We start from the raw sequence: 15628 nt of genomic DNA on the forward strand, positions 1-15628 counted from the left end.
TCCCAGGCTTGAGAGCCTGGGAGGGAGGGCGAGTAGCGGCGCGCGAATCAGCTGTTTTGCGCGCTGTGGCAGCAGCAGTGGAGGTGAGCTAGGGTGGCCGGGGCACGTTTTTAGGGGCGGCATCTGGCGCCGGCCATGCCGCCCCTAGAAATGTGCAGCCCCAAGCACCAGCTTGTTTTGCTGGTGCCTAGAGCCGGCCCTGTCTGCCGAGACCCTCAGCAATTTTCAAGTGGTCCGCGGGGGGTGGGGTGTGTATGTGGGGGGGAGGGGGAGTTTGAGAACCACTGCGAGAGAGAGACAGGGAAGCTGCAGCACTGCTGCCATCTAGAGGCAATGAGTGGCATGCGATGGAATGTGGGGGTTCCCGGCACAATTCTAATGTGGGAAGGGGCAACTAGAAACCACCCTTGTGCCTGTGTAGCTCTAAAGCAGCCCTGTATCCGTCCAGGCGTGCAGTGAGCATGTCGGAGAGCTATATGGCCTTTTCAGTGTATGATCCCATGGCACACACAGCCAGTTGTTCAGACTGTTGAGGGGCTGGGGGTCCTGTATCAGAGGGGTCTCTGTGTGGAAAGCTGAGTTTGGGAAGCATATGTTCATGGGGAAGCCCCTCAAAAGCTCAGAGCTGAGACTCCTTGGGCAACTTGGGGCTTCTGCTCCCTGGTGGTGATGAGGGTGCTTGTTGTGTGCAGAGCTGGGATTCTGAAGGGAAGCCAGACTGTCGCTGTGTTGCACGGGGAAGGTCTGCTGTATCAGCAACTGACGGACCCTGTTGCAAGGCCCCAACCGCCATTATTTTATATAGAGGCCCCTGCTAAGATCAGGGCCCCGTTGTGTTGCCGGGTGCTGCACACGCAGTAAGACCCAGCCCCAAGGAGCATACAATTGAAACAGTGGGTGGGAGAGGAAACGGGCACAGGCGAGTGATGTGACCTGCCCAGGTCTCACAGCAGGGCAGTGACAGATCTGGGGATGGCACGCAGGGCTGGAGTTCCAGCCCAGGCCTGATCCAGGACCATGCTGCTCCCCAGAACTGATGGAAACGGGATCTGAAGCAGAGGGGTAAACAGGGGAGTGCTGGGGGTAATTGCAGCCAGCATCCTTGTATGTAGTGGGCTAAAGTTTTGCTTCAAATGCCTCTCACACATGGAAGGGATGAAATTAATATGAGGGGCAAGTCCAGGGGTGCCCTTTGATGATCTCCTTTCAGACATGCACCATTGCACTGTGTCCCTCCTTTCCCCTCTGTTGGGAAGAACAGGGCACAGGGTGAGTGAGAAATTCCTGACACACATGCTTCCATCACGGGATGTTCCTGGCAGGCAGAGCTGGCCTCCATGCACATCCACAGGGTATCGTCAGTGCTGGCTTCAGATGTGGGCTGAGGGAGAAGAAGATGAAGTAGGTCTGACCTTGTCTCATTCAATCCAGCAGGACTGGCTGAGTGGCGTCCTCAGCCTCCCAATGGAAAAGGGTGGCTGGGATGTGGGAGAGGGCACAGTGCATGACAGCACCACCTCCCGAGTAGCCTCAGGAGGAATAAGAGATTGATGAGGGGGAGCAAGGGGTTCAGCTGTGGATTTATTACTCTGTCTTGCCATCCTGGATTTTCCAGGTTTGTAGGCTACCCAGGGCACTACAAGACCTTGCTTGGGATCCGCAACGAGGACGTAAGTATCAGCTGATAAAGGTTGAGAACATAAGAAAGGCCATGCTGGGTCAGATCAATGGTCCTTCTGGCCTAGAGTCCTGACACAGCCAGGGCCGCGGGGGGGGGGGGGGCGGGGGGCAAATGGGGCAATTTGCCCCAGGCCCCACAGGTGCCCCCACAAGAATATAGTATTTTATAGTATTGCAACTTTTTTTTATGGAAGGGGGCCCCGAAATTGCTTTGCCCCAGGCCTCCTGAATCCTCTGGGCGGCCCTGGACACAACCAGTGCCAGGTGCTTCAAAGGGAGTGAACGGAACAGGGCAATTAGTGAGTGTCCATCCCCCATCGTCCAGTAGCAGTGTCTGGCAATCAGAGGTTTAGGGACACCAGAGCATGGGGTTAAAAGGAGGTTGGAGTCTCGGGTGAGGGACAGTGTGAGGTAACCTGCCAAACAGAATGGGGACCCTTTGCTGGGGTGGCAGGAAACACCCCAGTTGCTGCCCAGCACTGTGCATGGGGAAAGGCTCCAAAGTTCTCAGGACAGCCTTGGCCAGAGGAGGAGGGAGGCCATAGCCAGATTCAGTGCCAGTGTAGTGGGCTCCTGGCCTGGCCCCAGCCCGAGCTTGTGCGCTGCCTCCAAGACCTCTGACAGGACTGACACACAGGCTCCTCTGGGAGTGAGGAAGGCCCAGGCAGGATGTGGGCATAGCACAGAGAGGCGCAGGGGCATGCCTGGGGAATCCCCCTCTCTGGCTGCTAATCCCCCCAGGACCAAAGATAAGTGGGGGTGGTCAGACTCCACTCCTGCCCAGCCACCTCAAGAGCCCCCTCTGCTCATCTGTCCAAAGACTAGTGGCAGCAGCTGGGGCCACTTGTTCCTGGCCCACCCCACCCAGCAGTCGGCCCCTGGGGCTACCTTGAGGGTTGGGAATGGCTGCTGGGGGCCTGGTGCTGCTGGCTGCCTCCTCCCCATGCTCCTCTGGCTGCTGGGACACCACTGACGCCAGGACATGGCAATGATGCTGGGGGCCGCAGTGCACCAGCCTGCTATGCTGTTAGGGCAGCGTGTGTGGCTCAGGAGTAGCCTTTCCTGTGGGAGGTGGAACCTGGTAGGGCCCCCCCACCCCCACTCGAACCTTCTGAGCTTGAGGGCAATGTGCAGCGGAGCTGATGTGCCTCTGTCCTACCCACCCAGTGCGGGGCTGGCGGCTGTCTCATTGAACTCGCCCAAGAGCTGCTGGTCATCATGGTGGGGAAACAAGTAATTAACAACGTGCAGGAAATTGTCATCCCGTAAGTACCGAGTGTGCTATCAGGGCAGGGGGTGGTGGAGGACCAGAGCCCAGCTCCACAGGGACCAGGGGGAGGGGGACTCACAGGGTAAAGACACCTGTGTGTGCGGCCCCATCTGCTTGTCTTGTGCTTGGCAGGTGGCTGCAGCACCTGCCCCAAGTGGTCTGATGGCTGTGGTTTGACCTATGGGGCCGAGCTAAGACAGGTCCAGTGCCCAGATGCGCCAGGGCCTGTGACCACTGCCCTCTCCTCCCACTAGTGAAGGAAGAGGGGAAAGTTGTAGGTTGTGACCACTGGTGGGCGTTGCTGTGACAGATTGACAATGAGAGTGGGGGATCCACAGCCCACGTGAACCAGTCAAAGCAGAATAAAGTTGTTTTGCAATAGGTCTCACGGCAAGTTAACCGTGTGCATTATGGAGCCTCTGGCTTCCCACTGCCACTGCCCCGCCTCCTGCCCACAAGCTCTGTCTGCCCAAGGATTCTTCATCATGGGCTCCTGCCAGAGGAGGCATTGGGGGAAGTGAACCAGGCCAGGAATGCTGGAGCTGGGAGGGAATTTTCATGGCCCTTTTCTGGAGTAATGTCCAAGCTCAGCTCAACCGAGACTCTCCACGTTTGTCCTCTGTCATTCCCAGGGCAAAGGCATCTCTGCCAATGATCCCTAGCTGCCAGACCATGGGCTGCTGGGCATGCATTAGAGCAGTGTTTCACTGGGGCCTCACCCCACAATTCGACACAGAAAGGGGACTTAAAACCACCTTTTTTCCCATCCTACTCTGGTGCCAAGCCCAGTCCAGCCTGTCTAGAGAGTCTGGCCCTGTTCAAAATAGGAAAGCAAAGACACTTTCCCCCACCCCGGATTCCTGGCTGGCACTAGGGCTGGGTCAGGGTGTGTTGGCAGCACTGCCGAAGGTCCCTCTGATGCTAGCTGCCTGAAAATGCCAGGGCAACTTGGCGAGCCAGCAGAGCCTATCAGGCCAGTAAGAGTGAGACTGGCCACTGCAGTGTCTGCTGAGGCATCACCCTTTCTCTGCTCCCCCAGGAAACTGAAAGGCTGGTGGCAGAAGTACAAGCTTCGATCCAAAAAGAGGAAAAGCAAGGAGGCCCAATTGGGCCTGGCGCAGCAGGTGCCCTGGGAGAGCAACTACGAGCTCCTGGTCTGTGAGGGGCTGTTTGACGAGTACCTGGAAATGGGTAGGAACCAAATACCAAGTCTGCCACTTTGGGAGACTACTAGCAAAGTGTCTTGGCCAAGCAGGGTCACCTGATCATTGACAGCACCAGTAGAAGAGGCTGGAGGTCAGAGACTTCCTCAAGGGAGGAAGTTTTTGCAGTCGATAGTGTTGATTGCATGTGCATCAATCACTTATCCCGCTGACATGCTCTCTGGTGCCCGCTAGTGGTGATGATTTGGGAAGCAGCACTTTCTCTAGCACGTTCACTTGAGTGAAGCCCTAGAGAGTGAACTCGCCTGCCTAGCCTTGGTGTTGAATATTCTGAGCTCTGGGATTGCAGTCAAAGGTCTAAGGAAACCCTCCATTAGAGGTGGTAGCCTTGTGAAACTGACCCCAGAGAGACAACTCTGCCTCCGAGAGGGGAAATTGGAGCCCAGGCAGAGAAAATTGGATTATGCAGCAGATTCTATTGCCCCATCTCACCCTGCCTAACAGCCCTGCTGGGTCTGACTTGATATACAGAATATCCCACAGGAAGCCTCCATCCATCTCAGGCTTGGAGTTACCCATGGCTCCAGCTCAATCTTTTCCACATCGCAGCTTCCTCTGCCTGAAGGCTCCTCTCACCTCCCTGCTGGAGCCAATCACAGCAGTGAATCAGTGCTAGCTCTCCAAACCCTTTGCTCGGCCATGGCCACACTATGGATGCTGCCGGCCCAGGTGTGTCAGTCAGGTGGCTAGGGGTGATGGCTGACAGAGTTGTGCCAGCAGAAGTCCATGTAGATGCAGTTATACCAGCTCAGCTTTTACCAGTCTAGCTTGTTTGGCTCATGGGCGGAGGTTTCACTATCCTGGTACCCCCAGGTCTAGTTGCATTCATGCCAGGAGTGCCTGGCTGGTACACCATACGGGCATTCCTATACTAGTAAAGCATGCCTCATGGCCTGAGGGAGCTCCTTCTCCTTACCAGGATCTGTCAGGTGATGCTGGCAGCCTATTACAGATGGAAAGCAGAGGCCAGTGCATCTCCAGGAACAAACCAAACAGTGGCCCACTGATCTTTGGATTGCAACATATTCCCTGGGGACTCCCTGTTCTTATCCTTCAGAAACCAGAGACGATGGGGAGGGGAAGGGGGACCAGACAGGCCACGATCACTGCTGAACACAGCTTACACAAGCCATCCTCTGCTCTGCTTGCCCACTGTGAATGTGAGCTCTCATGATTCTTTCCTTCTGCACAACAGTCCTGCAATTTGGATTCATCACTATCTTTGTGGCAGCTTGTCCTCTGGCGCCCCTTTTCGCCTTGCTCAACAACTGGGTGGAGATCCGCCTGGATGCACAGAAGTTTGTCTGCGAGTACCGTCGTCCTGTGGCTGAGCGGGCCCAGGGCATTGGCATCTGGTTTTATATCCTGGAGGTCATCACCCACTTGGCTGTCATCAGTAACGTGAGTAGCGCTGGGCAGTGAGGGAGAGGGAGGAGAAGCCAGCTCCCAGCATTCAGACACAGCCAGCCACGTTGCTGACAGTTAATATAATCATGTAGCATTGTGGAGTTTGAAGGCAGCCACTGAGCAGGCCGGTATTGGGGACAGGGGACTGAAAGCCAGAACTAAAGAGAATGTTAGTGAAATCCCACTTGGCAGATACAAGTCTGTAGACACGATATAGTAACTGGAGCGTATGCAGAGCGGTCGTATGTGACAGAACCAAGCTCAGATTCGAGGGCTGCTACAGCTCACGCCTCTGGCTCAGTAACCCCTTAAAAAGGTACTCTACTATTGGAGCAGTGTTACCTGACACAGCCTGCTCTGACGGGTTCCTCATCTCTGCAGCTTAATTCCCAAGCACAACGGGACTGGTTTTCAATGACCAGTGAGAGCTGTGCAGTACTGAAGGGTGTCTGCATTTGAAGAATAAATGCTTGCTGCTATAATTGCCTGCAGGGCTGGCAAGCCTCAATCCAAACTTTCACTGGGGACTTGCCTCAGTAGGAAGTGCAGGGTCAGAGTTTGGGTGGGGGGTTGGTGTCTGGGAGAGGTGGTCCAGCCAAACGCAAGAGTCATACAAAGCTTCAGAGTAATAACACTTAGCTTGAGGCTCAAGCAGGTATGCTGAAAAGGTGTGTGGACATCTGTAATGTGGTAGGAACCTGGCTGTAGCACTAGTGTTTTCCTCCTTATTTCAGGCCTTCTTGATTGCTTTCACTTCAGACTTCTTGCCCCGGCTGTATTATCAGTACACCCGCGCCAGTGACCTGCAGGGCTATGTTAACTTCACCCTGGCGTATGCTCCAAAGCACTTTGCCTCACAGCACAATGTCACGTGCAGGTAGGAGTCCCAGCTCAGCTGCTTTTTTTTTTGGGGTGTGTGTGTGTGTGTGTGTGTGTGTGTGTGTGTGTGTGTCTTTTTTTTCCTTCCCATTCTCCATTTGAATTGCAACCTCTGATTTTTCCTAGTGTTTGTTTTCTCTTCAGGACAGTTCTCTCCTCTGTGGGGCCCCAGCCATGTTTGGGAGTGAAAGATGGGCTCAGGAAGGCACATGCTTTGTTTCCACTTACTTTAGCACAGGTCTCACACAGGATTATTTCACACCAATTATTGAGAATGCTGCCCCATGCAGCAAGGGGTGGGAGAGGGAAGGGAGACCCAAAGGCTAGTTCAGTTTATCAGGGGACAAAAGATACACCATTCCATAGACACATCCAATTTACACCTGAGTTAGGCAGTGCAGCATTAGCTTCCCTAAGGGAGTGACACTCAGGTCCTCCTTCATGTATGTGGGGGCTCACCTCTTTGTGCTCTTGTTGTAAATCAGTTTTGAAGGAACTTGAATGTGTTTTTTTTTAATTGAGCTACTTCTACTGTGACTGATTTACCTTGCTGCTGCTTGCCAGTCCTGGAGGAATGGGCACATACTCCCTCCTGGAGAGTTGGCATTAGTCATGCCTTACACCCAGACAGTTCATGGGTCAGATAAATGCCAGCAGTTATTAATCCTTAAGAGTGATTACATATGTGGATGAAGTCACAGAATGCAAAGTTGTAGGAGTGAGACTACTAGTGGTTGCCCTGAGGATGTTGACATGCAAGGGCTCCTCTTTCCCAGCTGTGACGCATCTAGGTGCAATGTTATCTTCTCTTCCCCAGGTACCGCGCATACAGGGATGAGAGCGGAAGGTACTCGCTAACCTATTGGAACCTACTAGCAATTCGCCTGGGCTTTATTATAGTGTTTGAGGTACCTCCCTCTCATTTTCCTCAATCAGTTCCCCCTGCCAAAGTTTTATTCCTTTGTTGTCCCATTTCTCATTCTAAGTTTTTTTTTTCTACACCTGTCCCCAGGGCATTTACTGTCCAGCACTGCCTGTTTCTGGCCAGGCATAGACGTTGCCCCTGTGGAATTGAAGAGAGTGTGCTCTCTGGGGGATACTGCTTGGTTCAAGTCTTTTCAGTGCCTGTCCCATTCCCTGCAGTCAGGCACTTCTGTGCTGTTCCTTACTCATCTGGACTTGCTTTGAAAAGAATCAGCTGTCTGACTGGACACATTGCTCTTTTCCTCTTGTTTCCAGCATGTAGTTTTCTTTATTGCTCGTCTGATAGACCTGATGGTGCCTGACATTCCTGAGTCACTGCAGATCAAGGTGAAGCGTGAACGTTATCTGGCGAAGCAGGCACTGGCTGAGAACAAGGTAAATCTCAGGACCCATGGTCTTTATTCTACATCGGGTAGTCAGTAGGTGGGCCGTGGGCCACATCTGGACCGCCAGATGCTTTTGAACAGACCCTCACATCTTTTTATTTACTCGGGATGCCCACAGGAAAGCAGACTCCAACTGCCCACCCCTGGAAGATGTCAAGTTGAAATGCACTACAGTAACACCCCATGCCTTTTGGTCTTCAGATGTTTCATTAGCAGCTGGGGGGCTCCCTGTTCATAACCCCTTTCTCCATGGTCATTGATAATCTCTTCACTCATTTCTGTTATTCCCCAAGTTTTCTTCTGGCTGTAGGTTCTGGACAGGCTTGTCTGATTCTGTCAGTTCTGCCCCCTAAGTCTTAAAATTACATACCTGATGAAGCCAGGAACTCATGCTTTCCTCCCTTAAACATAGCTAATGCCAAAACAGTTAGAAAGCTACAATGCTGTGGATACTAATTGTCCTTTCTTCTTTTGATCTATTGCTGAGATAGGTCCTCTTTGAGAGAAAGGAAGTCAGAGCCACCTCCAGCACTATGCAAACAGCACCCAAAGACTGGGAACGAGGTGGGACGCATGAAAACCAGGAGCCTACCCCACTGCAGACGACAACATCTACACACACATTAGCTGCTAGTCCGGAAGCTCATCCTCAGCACCAGTTTGAGCCTGAAGCAGAATCCCCATGAAGTGCTGTTGACTCAGTTTTAAACACAATAAATGGTGACTGCTTCTATGTAGGTGTGAATGAAACGGAGTTCAGCCATGGAGCATGTGATTTCTAGCACTCTCCTTTGGAAGAGATGAACTCAACTTGGCTCTGACCCTGAGCTGTTGTATATAAGAAACGTTGCAGAGGAATGAATTATTTTAGTGAAATGTCAGAGTGGATAATTGTAATTTCGTGGATAAATAAAGCACGCCAATTAATAGTACAGTGGCAGGCATACTTGAATACCAGCTAAGTCCTTAGAGCCCTGCAGGTTAAACTAAAGTTGGAGCTGGCTGACTTTGGGGTTGGAAGAAATTCCTTCTTGCTCTGAGGTATGGTAGCAGACAGGTGGGCTGTATGGCCCTCAGCTGGCAAGGGGATGGTAGGTGGGAGAAGCAGTGCTTCAGGCTGAAATGACACAAGTCTCACTGCTCCAGTGAGGCGGGAAGCAGCAATTCAACAGGCCTGGCTCTTACACAGCTGCAGCACGGGCTCAAGGGAAGTCTAAACCATAGCATGTTGTCAGACAGGAGCAAGCCTAATTTCCTCCCCCCTTCCTGTTACCAGAGAGAGGAAATGTGGAGTTATGCACTCTGTTCCCTTACAGAGGAGAGCGGGGGATAGGAGGGGAGAGCCTGGGCAGTAACTGGGGTTCTTTACAGTGGTAGGCATGGAGAGGGGGCCCTGAGGGCACCCACTTCACTAGTGCTGGCCTTAATGCCTCTTCCTCCTTAGGACCTGCACTCCGGTAGGATGACTGAGCCTGGGTAGTAGGTAATAAATCCAGCCAGGGAACAACTGACACTTTAAGATGACAGCTTAAGTCTGAAAGAACCTATGAAGATTAGGCCAGCCCCTGCCCGAATGTACATGGAGAAGCAATCTCTTCACAAACCATGGGCAGAGAAATACAACACTCCAAGCTGTTTCAGGTTTTTATTTTAGAATTTATAAAATTCCAGTGTCATCCATACTCATGAGCCTTTTTACATGTTTGCATATAGTCTCCAAATTCCAAAGTTAAGGCCAAGGGATCATTGCCATGGAAACATACACTATGGAAGACGTTGAAAATAAAGGAAATGGAGCACATACCAGAGCATCTGCTACAGACTGAGGGGCAGCAGGAGACAGTACTAGGTACAATCACTTCATGACTTTTAGCATGTAGGGGACCCTGAATTTAATTCAAGCCAAGCGGGGCAACTGATGGGGGGGAGGGGGTTGGTTTTTTTTGTGAGGGGGGGGGGAGAAGAGAAGGAGGGCAGGCTTGATAACCTCAAGATATACCCCTTCCCCATCTGGGTTGTCTAGCCCTTTTCAAAGTCCCTTTAGCTGAAAAGGAGGGAATTAGGGCACTACCCTCATTTGGTCAGCCACCCCCCTTTAGACATCTATCATGGGGCTGACGTGTGGTCAAGTTAGTCACCCCTGCCTTTGCATAGTTCTGGGACCTGGCTTGTTCAGTTGACCGCAATTCTCCACTTCACTGTAAGCATCAGGACATTTTGGTGTCTGACTTCTGGGCTAGGGTCCTCTTCCGAAGAGGGCTAGAGCAGAGGGGGTTGGGGAAAAGAAGAAATGTCAGCATTTCTAAGCCTCACTTTTAACACAGGTGCAGTGCTGGGAACAGCAAGAGAACTGGGGCCAGCCTTTCAACATAATGACCCTTGCCCCAGTCAGCATTATTGGGGAGAGACTGGAGACTTGCTTGCACAGGCGCTGAAGCAGTAGGGAAATGGAGGTAGGAAAGGAGGAGACCCCACTCCCTCACCACACCAACACAATTTCTCTCTGGCCAAGTGAGCAGCTCACTAGAGAAGCCTCCTTTGAGCAAGCTGCGGCAGTGCTTAGGGTTCAGCAACTCAGGGACCAAGATGCTATGGTACTGAGCATGGGATTCACCACATACAGTGGCAAGCCCTGGGCCTTAGTGCTCCCTGCACTCTTTGCCTCTGTGTACTTCAGAGCAGCTTGACTTTCTGTAGCTCAGAGCTGACATGCAACCTGCCTCTCTTCCCTTCCCTGAAACCAAGCCCACCTTCTGGCTGAGTCCTACCGCTCTAAGGGGTGGGAGTATGTTACACCATAACTTGCTCTTAGTTTCACGCGCAGGTGTGTTTCCAACAGCTACATATGCTGATTGATGATCTTCGGCTCTCCCTGCACCTGGTGCAGAGAATTCAGCTCTGGCCCCCACAGTGAGATGAGCAGGTTAGCATCAGTGCTGATGCTCTAGACTAGGAGGCCACCCCCAGACTGGTTTTTGAGGTAGAAAGGCAATAGCAAATAGTGACAAATTCCCTACCCCTTGTGTCTAAATGCTGTCAGCAGGAGGGGGAAAATTATGTAGCTTCAGCATTGCAATTCCCATCAGCTAGCTCCTGGGCCATGTTACCATAGCAACCTGGGCTGATCCAAATTCTGTTGCACCCCATAATACTGTCATGTCCTGGCTCTGACCAGGTCTGCTGCTGTTGGGAAGAACAAACAGGGGAGAAAAGGGAACAGTGGGAAGTAGCTGTATTTTTTATTCTCACATGTTGGAAGACTCATCAAGTGTGCATGTGAGAATCAAGGCTCTCAATGCTACACATGGACACGCTCAGTGCCACATATCACTTAAAGGCTTTTCTACTTGACCAGGGGATCCCTTGTGTCACTGCTGGTCCCTTCCAGTGTCGTTGCTTCTACAGATTATTGTATTGTTCCTTTAAAAGCAGTTTCTAAGCTTTAGACTTGTAGCTCACTCCCCACATCCACTATCACTGTTAGATGGATTTTTGGCAGTTCAAAGGAAAAGCTGATTGCACTCTACAATAGTAAGGTAAGGTCCAGGATAAACACAAAGGAAAAAGGGCAAACGTTTTGGCTTTTAGAAAGTCAAGGAAATTTATTTCCTGAGGTCATGAGACAGGAAGTTGATTCCTAGCCACAGTAAAGGAGGTCTCCTAATGAAGGCTGGAGTGCCTAGCAAGACATGCTCAAGGTATCTGATCACTGTCACCACTTCGGTAGTTGTGAAGCTGACCAGATGAAAGTCACTTATGATGTTTCAAACAAAAAGCTGTGTCTGAATCAGAGTGGAAAGCTTTGGGGGGGGTGGGGGTGGGGGGGGGGGGAAGAACTATCCATTTATAGTAGGTCCTAAACCCAGTAACAACAGACAAGTAGAATGGGTTCTAGCACTCCACACAGCATTAGGAGACCTCGCAGGGCAATTTACTTGTGGTCCAGCCGCTGGGTCAGAATTCAAACAGGAAGTATTTGTGGCAGGTTAGTGTCAGGTCAGCTAGCTGGAGGAGATGTTTCTGCTTCCAGGTCATTATCGTTTGGGGCCCCAGGGAAGAGTCTTGGGGGCCACTTGAGCCCCAAAGCTGGGGAAATCTTCAGAACTGCTCATATCAGGGGCCTAGAGCAAAGAAGAGAGAATGGTCCAAGTTATATAGGCTGGCTGCAGTTCTATACAACACTCAAGAAGCTCAGACAACTGTAGCATTCAAGAAATATCACATGTGCAAACACATAATGAGTGAGGAGGGGAAAGAGGACAACTGTTGCAAGGCCACATATGGAACAGAGTGTTCTAGGATATCAAAGTTCTTGAAAGGTGCAGAGGTCAAGGACAGTACAGCAACAGGGTTTTAGTAGGACCCATGAAAACAGCAGGTAAGTCACTAAGATGGGTCACAAAAGGATCATGATCTGAATTAATCTAATCAGTTTAGAATATCAGGGAAGCAGATTCTGCAGGAAGGTCAGAAGGACATCTACTTCTTGGGGAGATTGACACCAAGTATATTTTGCCCACTGTTTCCTCAATGGTGCTAGGTCTACCCTAATACTCAAATGCTATCCTCTATGTTCTACTCCTCCTCATTGCTGTAGTACTGAAGTATTCCTGCTAACAGGCAAGCTTTTCTGCACACTGGCAGGGGAGACACTAGCTGGGTCAGAGGTTCTTGACACCCCTTAATTTCTATGGTTCAGGCTAGCTTTAGAACAGAGACCTGCCAAGTCTTCAATGCACCTCATGAGGACCAAGTGGCCAACAAGAAGGTATTTGGTTTAGACCTTTAGGAGAATGGTCAGAAGTCCCTAACTGAGTTCCACATTAACCAAGTGCCAGCCACAGCGGCTTTGGAAGGCAATCTCAGCTCCTGGGGCTGTGGAGGGAAGATTTGCCAGGCTAGCTACTCCTTTCAGAGTCTCTACAGGAGGATTCTGTTGTTCTTAGAGGGGAGAGGTGACAGCAGCGGAGGAAAGCTGGGCAATTTAGAAACCCAACATACTAGCTTCTAGGGGCCTAGCACTTAGCGTGGGCAAGCTCTCCAGGTGATGAAACAGACTGATCATGACACTTCCCAATTGTCAGGAAAGGCCTACAAATCCACTAAAAAGAGGGAAGAACATGATTCTGAAAAAAACAGTTACCTATCTTTCATAACTGTTGTTCGAGAGGTGTTGCTCATGTCCATTCCACTCTAGGTGTGTGTGCATTCACGTGCATAGTTGTCAACATTTTGCGCCTTAGCGGTATCTGCAGGGTCAGCCGTGGTGCCCTCTGGAGTGCCACGCTCATGCGGCAGTATATCAGGTGCTGCTGACCCTGCGCCCTTTCAGTTCCTTCTTGCCGGGCAACTCTGACAGAAGGGTAGGCAGGCGGGTAGTGGAATGGACATAAGCAACACATCTCAAAGAACAGTTACGAAAGGCAGGTAATTTTCTCTTCAAATGCTTGCTCAGGTCAATTCCATTCTAGGTGACTCTCAAGCAGTACCCCTGGAGGTTGGCTTGGAGTTCACGGTTGTGTGGCTTGCAACACTGCTCTACCAAAGCCAGCATTGTCCCAGGCCTGCTGGATAAGCACATAATGGGATGTGAACATGTGGATAGATGACCAGATAGCAACCCTGCAGATATTTTGGATCAAAACCTGGCCCAGGAAGGCTGAGGCTCGTGCCCTGGTTGAATGGGTGATCACAATTGCCAGCAGTGGCACTTTCACCTGTTCATAGGAAAAATGAATATACAGGTGGTGATCCATGATGAAACTCTGGGTGGCCACAGGAAGGCCCTTCATCCTGTCTGCCACCGTGACGAATAGCTGCATGGACTTACGGAATGGCTTAGTCATAGAATCATAGACTAAGGTCAGAAGGGACCATTATGATCATCTAGTCAGACCTCCTTCACAGAACGCAGGCCACAGAATCTTACCCACCCACTCCTGTATCAAACCTGAGCCACTGAAGTCCTCAAATCATGGTTTAAAGACTTCAAGATGCAGAGAATCTTCCAGTAAGTGACCCGTGCCCCATGCTGCAGAGGAAGGTGAAAACCCCCCAGGGCCTCTACCAATCTGCACTGGAGGAAAATTCCTTCCTGACCCCAAATATGGCGATCAGCTAAACCCTGAGCATGTGGGCAAGACTCACCAGCCGGACACCCAGGAAAGAATTCTCTGTAGTAACTCAGATCCCATCCCATCACAAGCCATTGGGCATATTTACCGCTAATTGTCAAAGACCAATTAATTGCCAAAATTAGGCTATCCCGTTATACCATCCCCGCCATAAACTTATCAAGCTTAGTCTTGAAGCCAGATATGTCTTTTGCCCCCACTACTACCCCTGGAAGGCTGTTCCAGAACTTCATTCCTCTGATGGTTAGAAACCTTCGTCTAATTTCAAGTCTAAACTTCCTGATGGCCAGTTTATATCCATTTGTTCTTGTGTCCACATTGGTACTGAGCTTAAATAATTCCTCTTCCTCCCTGATATTTATCCCTCTGATATAAACGTAGAGAGCAATCATATCTCCCCTCAGCCTTCTTTTGGTTAGGCTAAACAAGCCAAGCTCTGATTCTCCTTTCATAAGACAGGTTTTCCATTCCTCGGATCATCCTAGTAGCCCTTCTCTGTACCTGTTCCAGTTTGAACTCATCCTTCTTAAACATGGGAGACCAGAACTGCACACAGTATTCCAGATGAGGTCTCACCAGTGCCTTGTATAACAGTACTAACACCTCCTTATCTCTACTGGAAATACCTCACCTGATGCATCCCAAGACCGCATTAGCTTTTTTCATAGCCATATCACATTGGCAGCTCATAGTCACCCTGTGATCAACCAATACTCTGAGGTTACTTCCAACTGATGCGTCCCCAGCTTATAACAATAATTCTTGTTATTAATCCCTAAATCCATAACCTTGCACTTTTCACTATTAAATTTCATCCTATTACTATTAGTCCAGTTTACAAAGTCATCCAGATCTTCCTGTATGATATCCCGGTTCTTCTCTGTATTGGCAATACCTCCCAGCTTTGTGTCATCCGCAAACTTTATTAGCGCATTCCCACTTTTTGTGCTAAGGTCAGTAATAAAAAGATTAAATAAGATTGGTCCCAAAACTGATCCCTGAGGAACTCCACTAGTAACCTCCCTCCAGCCTGATAGTTCCCCTTTCAGTATAACCCGTTGTAGTCTCCCCTTTAAGCAGTTCCTTATCCACCTTTCAATTTTCATATTGATCCCCATCTTTTCCAATTTAGCTAATAATTCCCCACGTGGAACTGTATCAAATGCCTTACTGAAATAGAGGTAAATTAGATCCACTGCGTTTCCTTTGTCTAAAAAATCTGTTACCTTCTCAAAGAAGGAGATCAGGTTGGTTTAGCATGATCTACCTTTTGTAAAACCATGTTGTAATTTGTCCTAATTACCATCAACCTCAATGTCCTTAACTACTTTCTCCTTCAAATTTTTTTCCAAGACCTTGCATACTACAGTTGTCAAACTAACAGGCCTGTAGTTGCCCGGATCACTTTCCCCCCCATTTCTTAAAGATAGGAACTATGTTAGCAACTCTCCAGTCATACAATACAACCCCTGAGTTTACAGATTCATTAAAAATTCTTGCTAATGGGCTTGCAATTTCATGTGCCAGCTCCTTTAATATTCTTGGATGAAGATTATCTGGGCCCCCCGATTTAGTCCTAATTAAGCTGTTTGAGTTTGGCTTCCATCTCAGATGTGGTAATATCTACCTCCATATCCTCATTCCCATTTGTCATCCTACCATTAT

The 15628-nt window shown here is 50.2% G+C and overlaps 2 protein-coding genes across 6 annotated transcripts in view; one reads left to right on the forward strand and one right to left on the reverse strand.

Moving 5' to 3' along the window:
• ANO7 (anoctamin 7) overlaps positions 1-9414 on the forward strand; it is a 35095-nt gene extending 25681 nt beyond the window's left edge. For 3 of the 4 annotated variants that reach the window (XM_034782144.1, XM_034782145.1, XM_034782146.1), the window contains exons 17-24: positions 1616-1670; positions 2848-2945; positions 3990-4141; positions 5369-5574; positions 6315-6457; positions 7277-7367; positions 7699-7818; positions 8321-9414. In XM_034782144.1, the coding sequence (XP_034638035.1) occupies positions 1616-1670; positions 2848-2945; positions 3990-4141; positions 5369-5574; positions 6315-6457; positions 7277-7367; positions 7699-7818; positions 8321-8515 (1060 nt within the window). In that variant the 3' untranslated portion in view covers positions 8516-9414. The remainder of the gene's footprint in view (positions 1-1615; positions 1671-2847; positions 2946-3989; positions 4142-5368; positions 5575-6314; positions 6458-7276; positions 7368-7698; positions 7819-8320) is intronic. The other variant, XM_034782147.1, reaches the window with a different exon arrangement.
• Positions 9415-9783: 369 nt separating this feature from the next.
• The window catches only part of HDLBP (high density lipoprotein binding protein), a 91831-nt gene continuing 85986 nt past the window's right edge, over positions 9784-15628 (reverse strand). For both annotated transcript variants that reach the window (XM_034782141.1, XM_034782142.1), the window contains exon 28: positions 9784-11950. In XM_034782141.1, the coding sequence (XP_034638032.1) occupies positions 11864-11950 (87 nt within the window). In that variant the 3' untranslated portion in view covers positions 9784-11863. The remainder of the gene's footprint in view (positions 11951-15628) is intronic.

This window comes from Trachemys scripta, chromosome 9, assembly GCF_013100865.1.
Source record: "Trachemys scripta elegans isolate TJP31775 chromosome 9, CAS_Tse_1.0, whole genome shotgun sequence".
In the NCBI taxonomy this organism is placed as follows: domain Eukaryota; kingdom Metazoa; phylum Chordata; order Testudines; family Emydidae; genus Trachemys; species Trachemys scripta.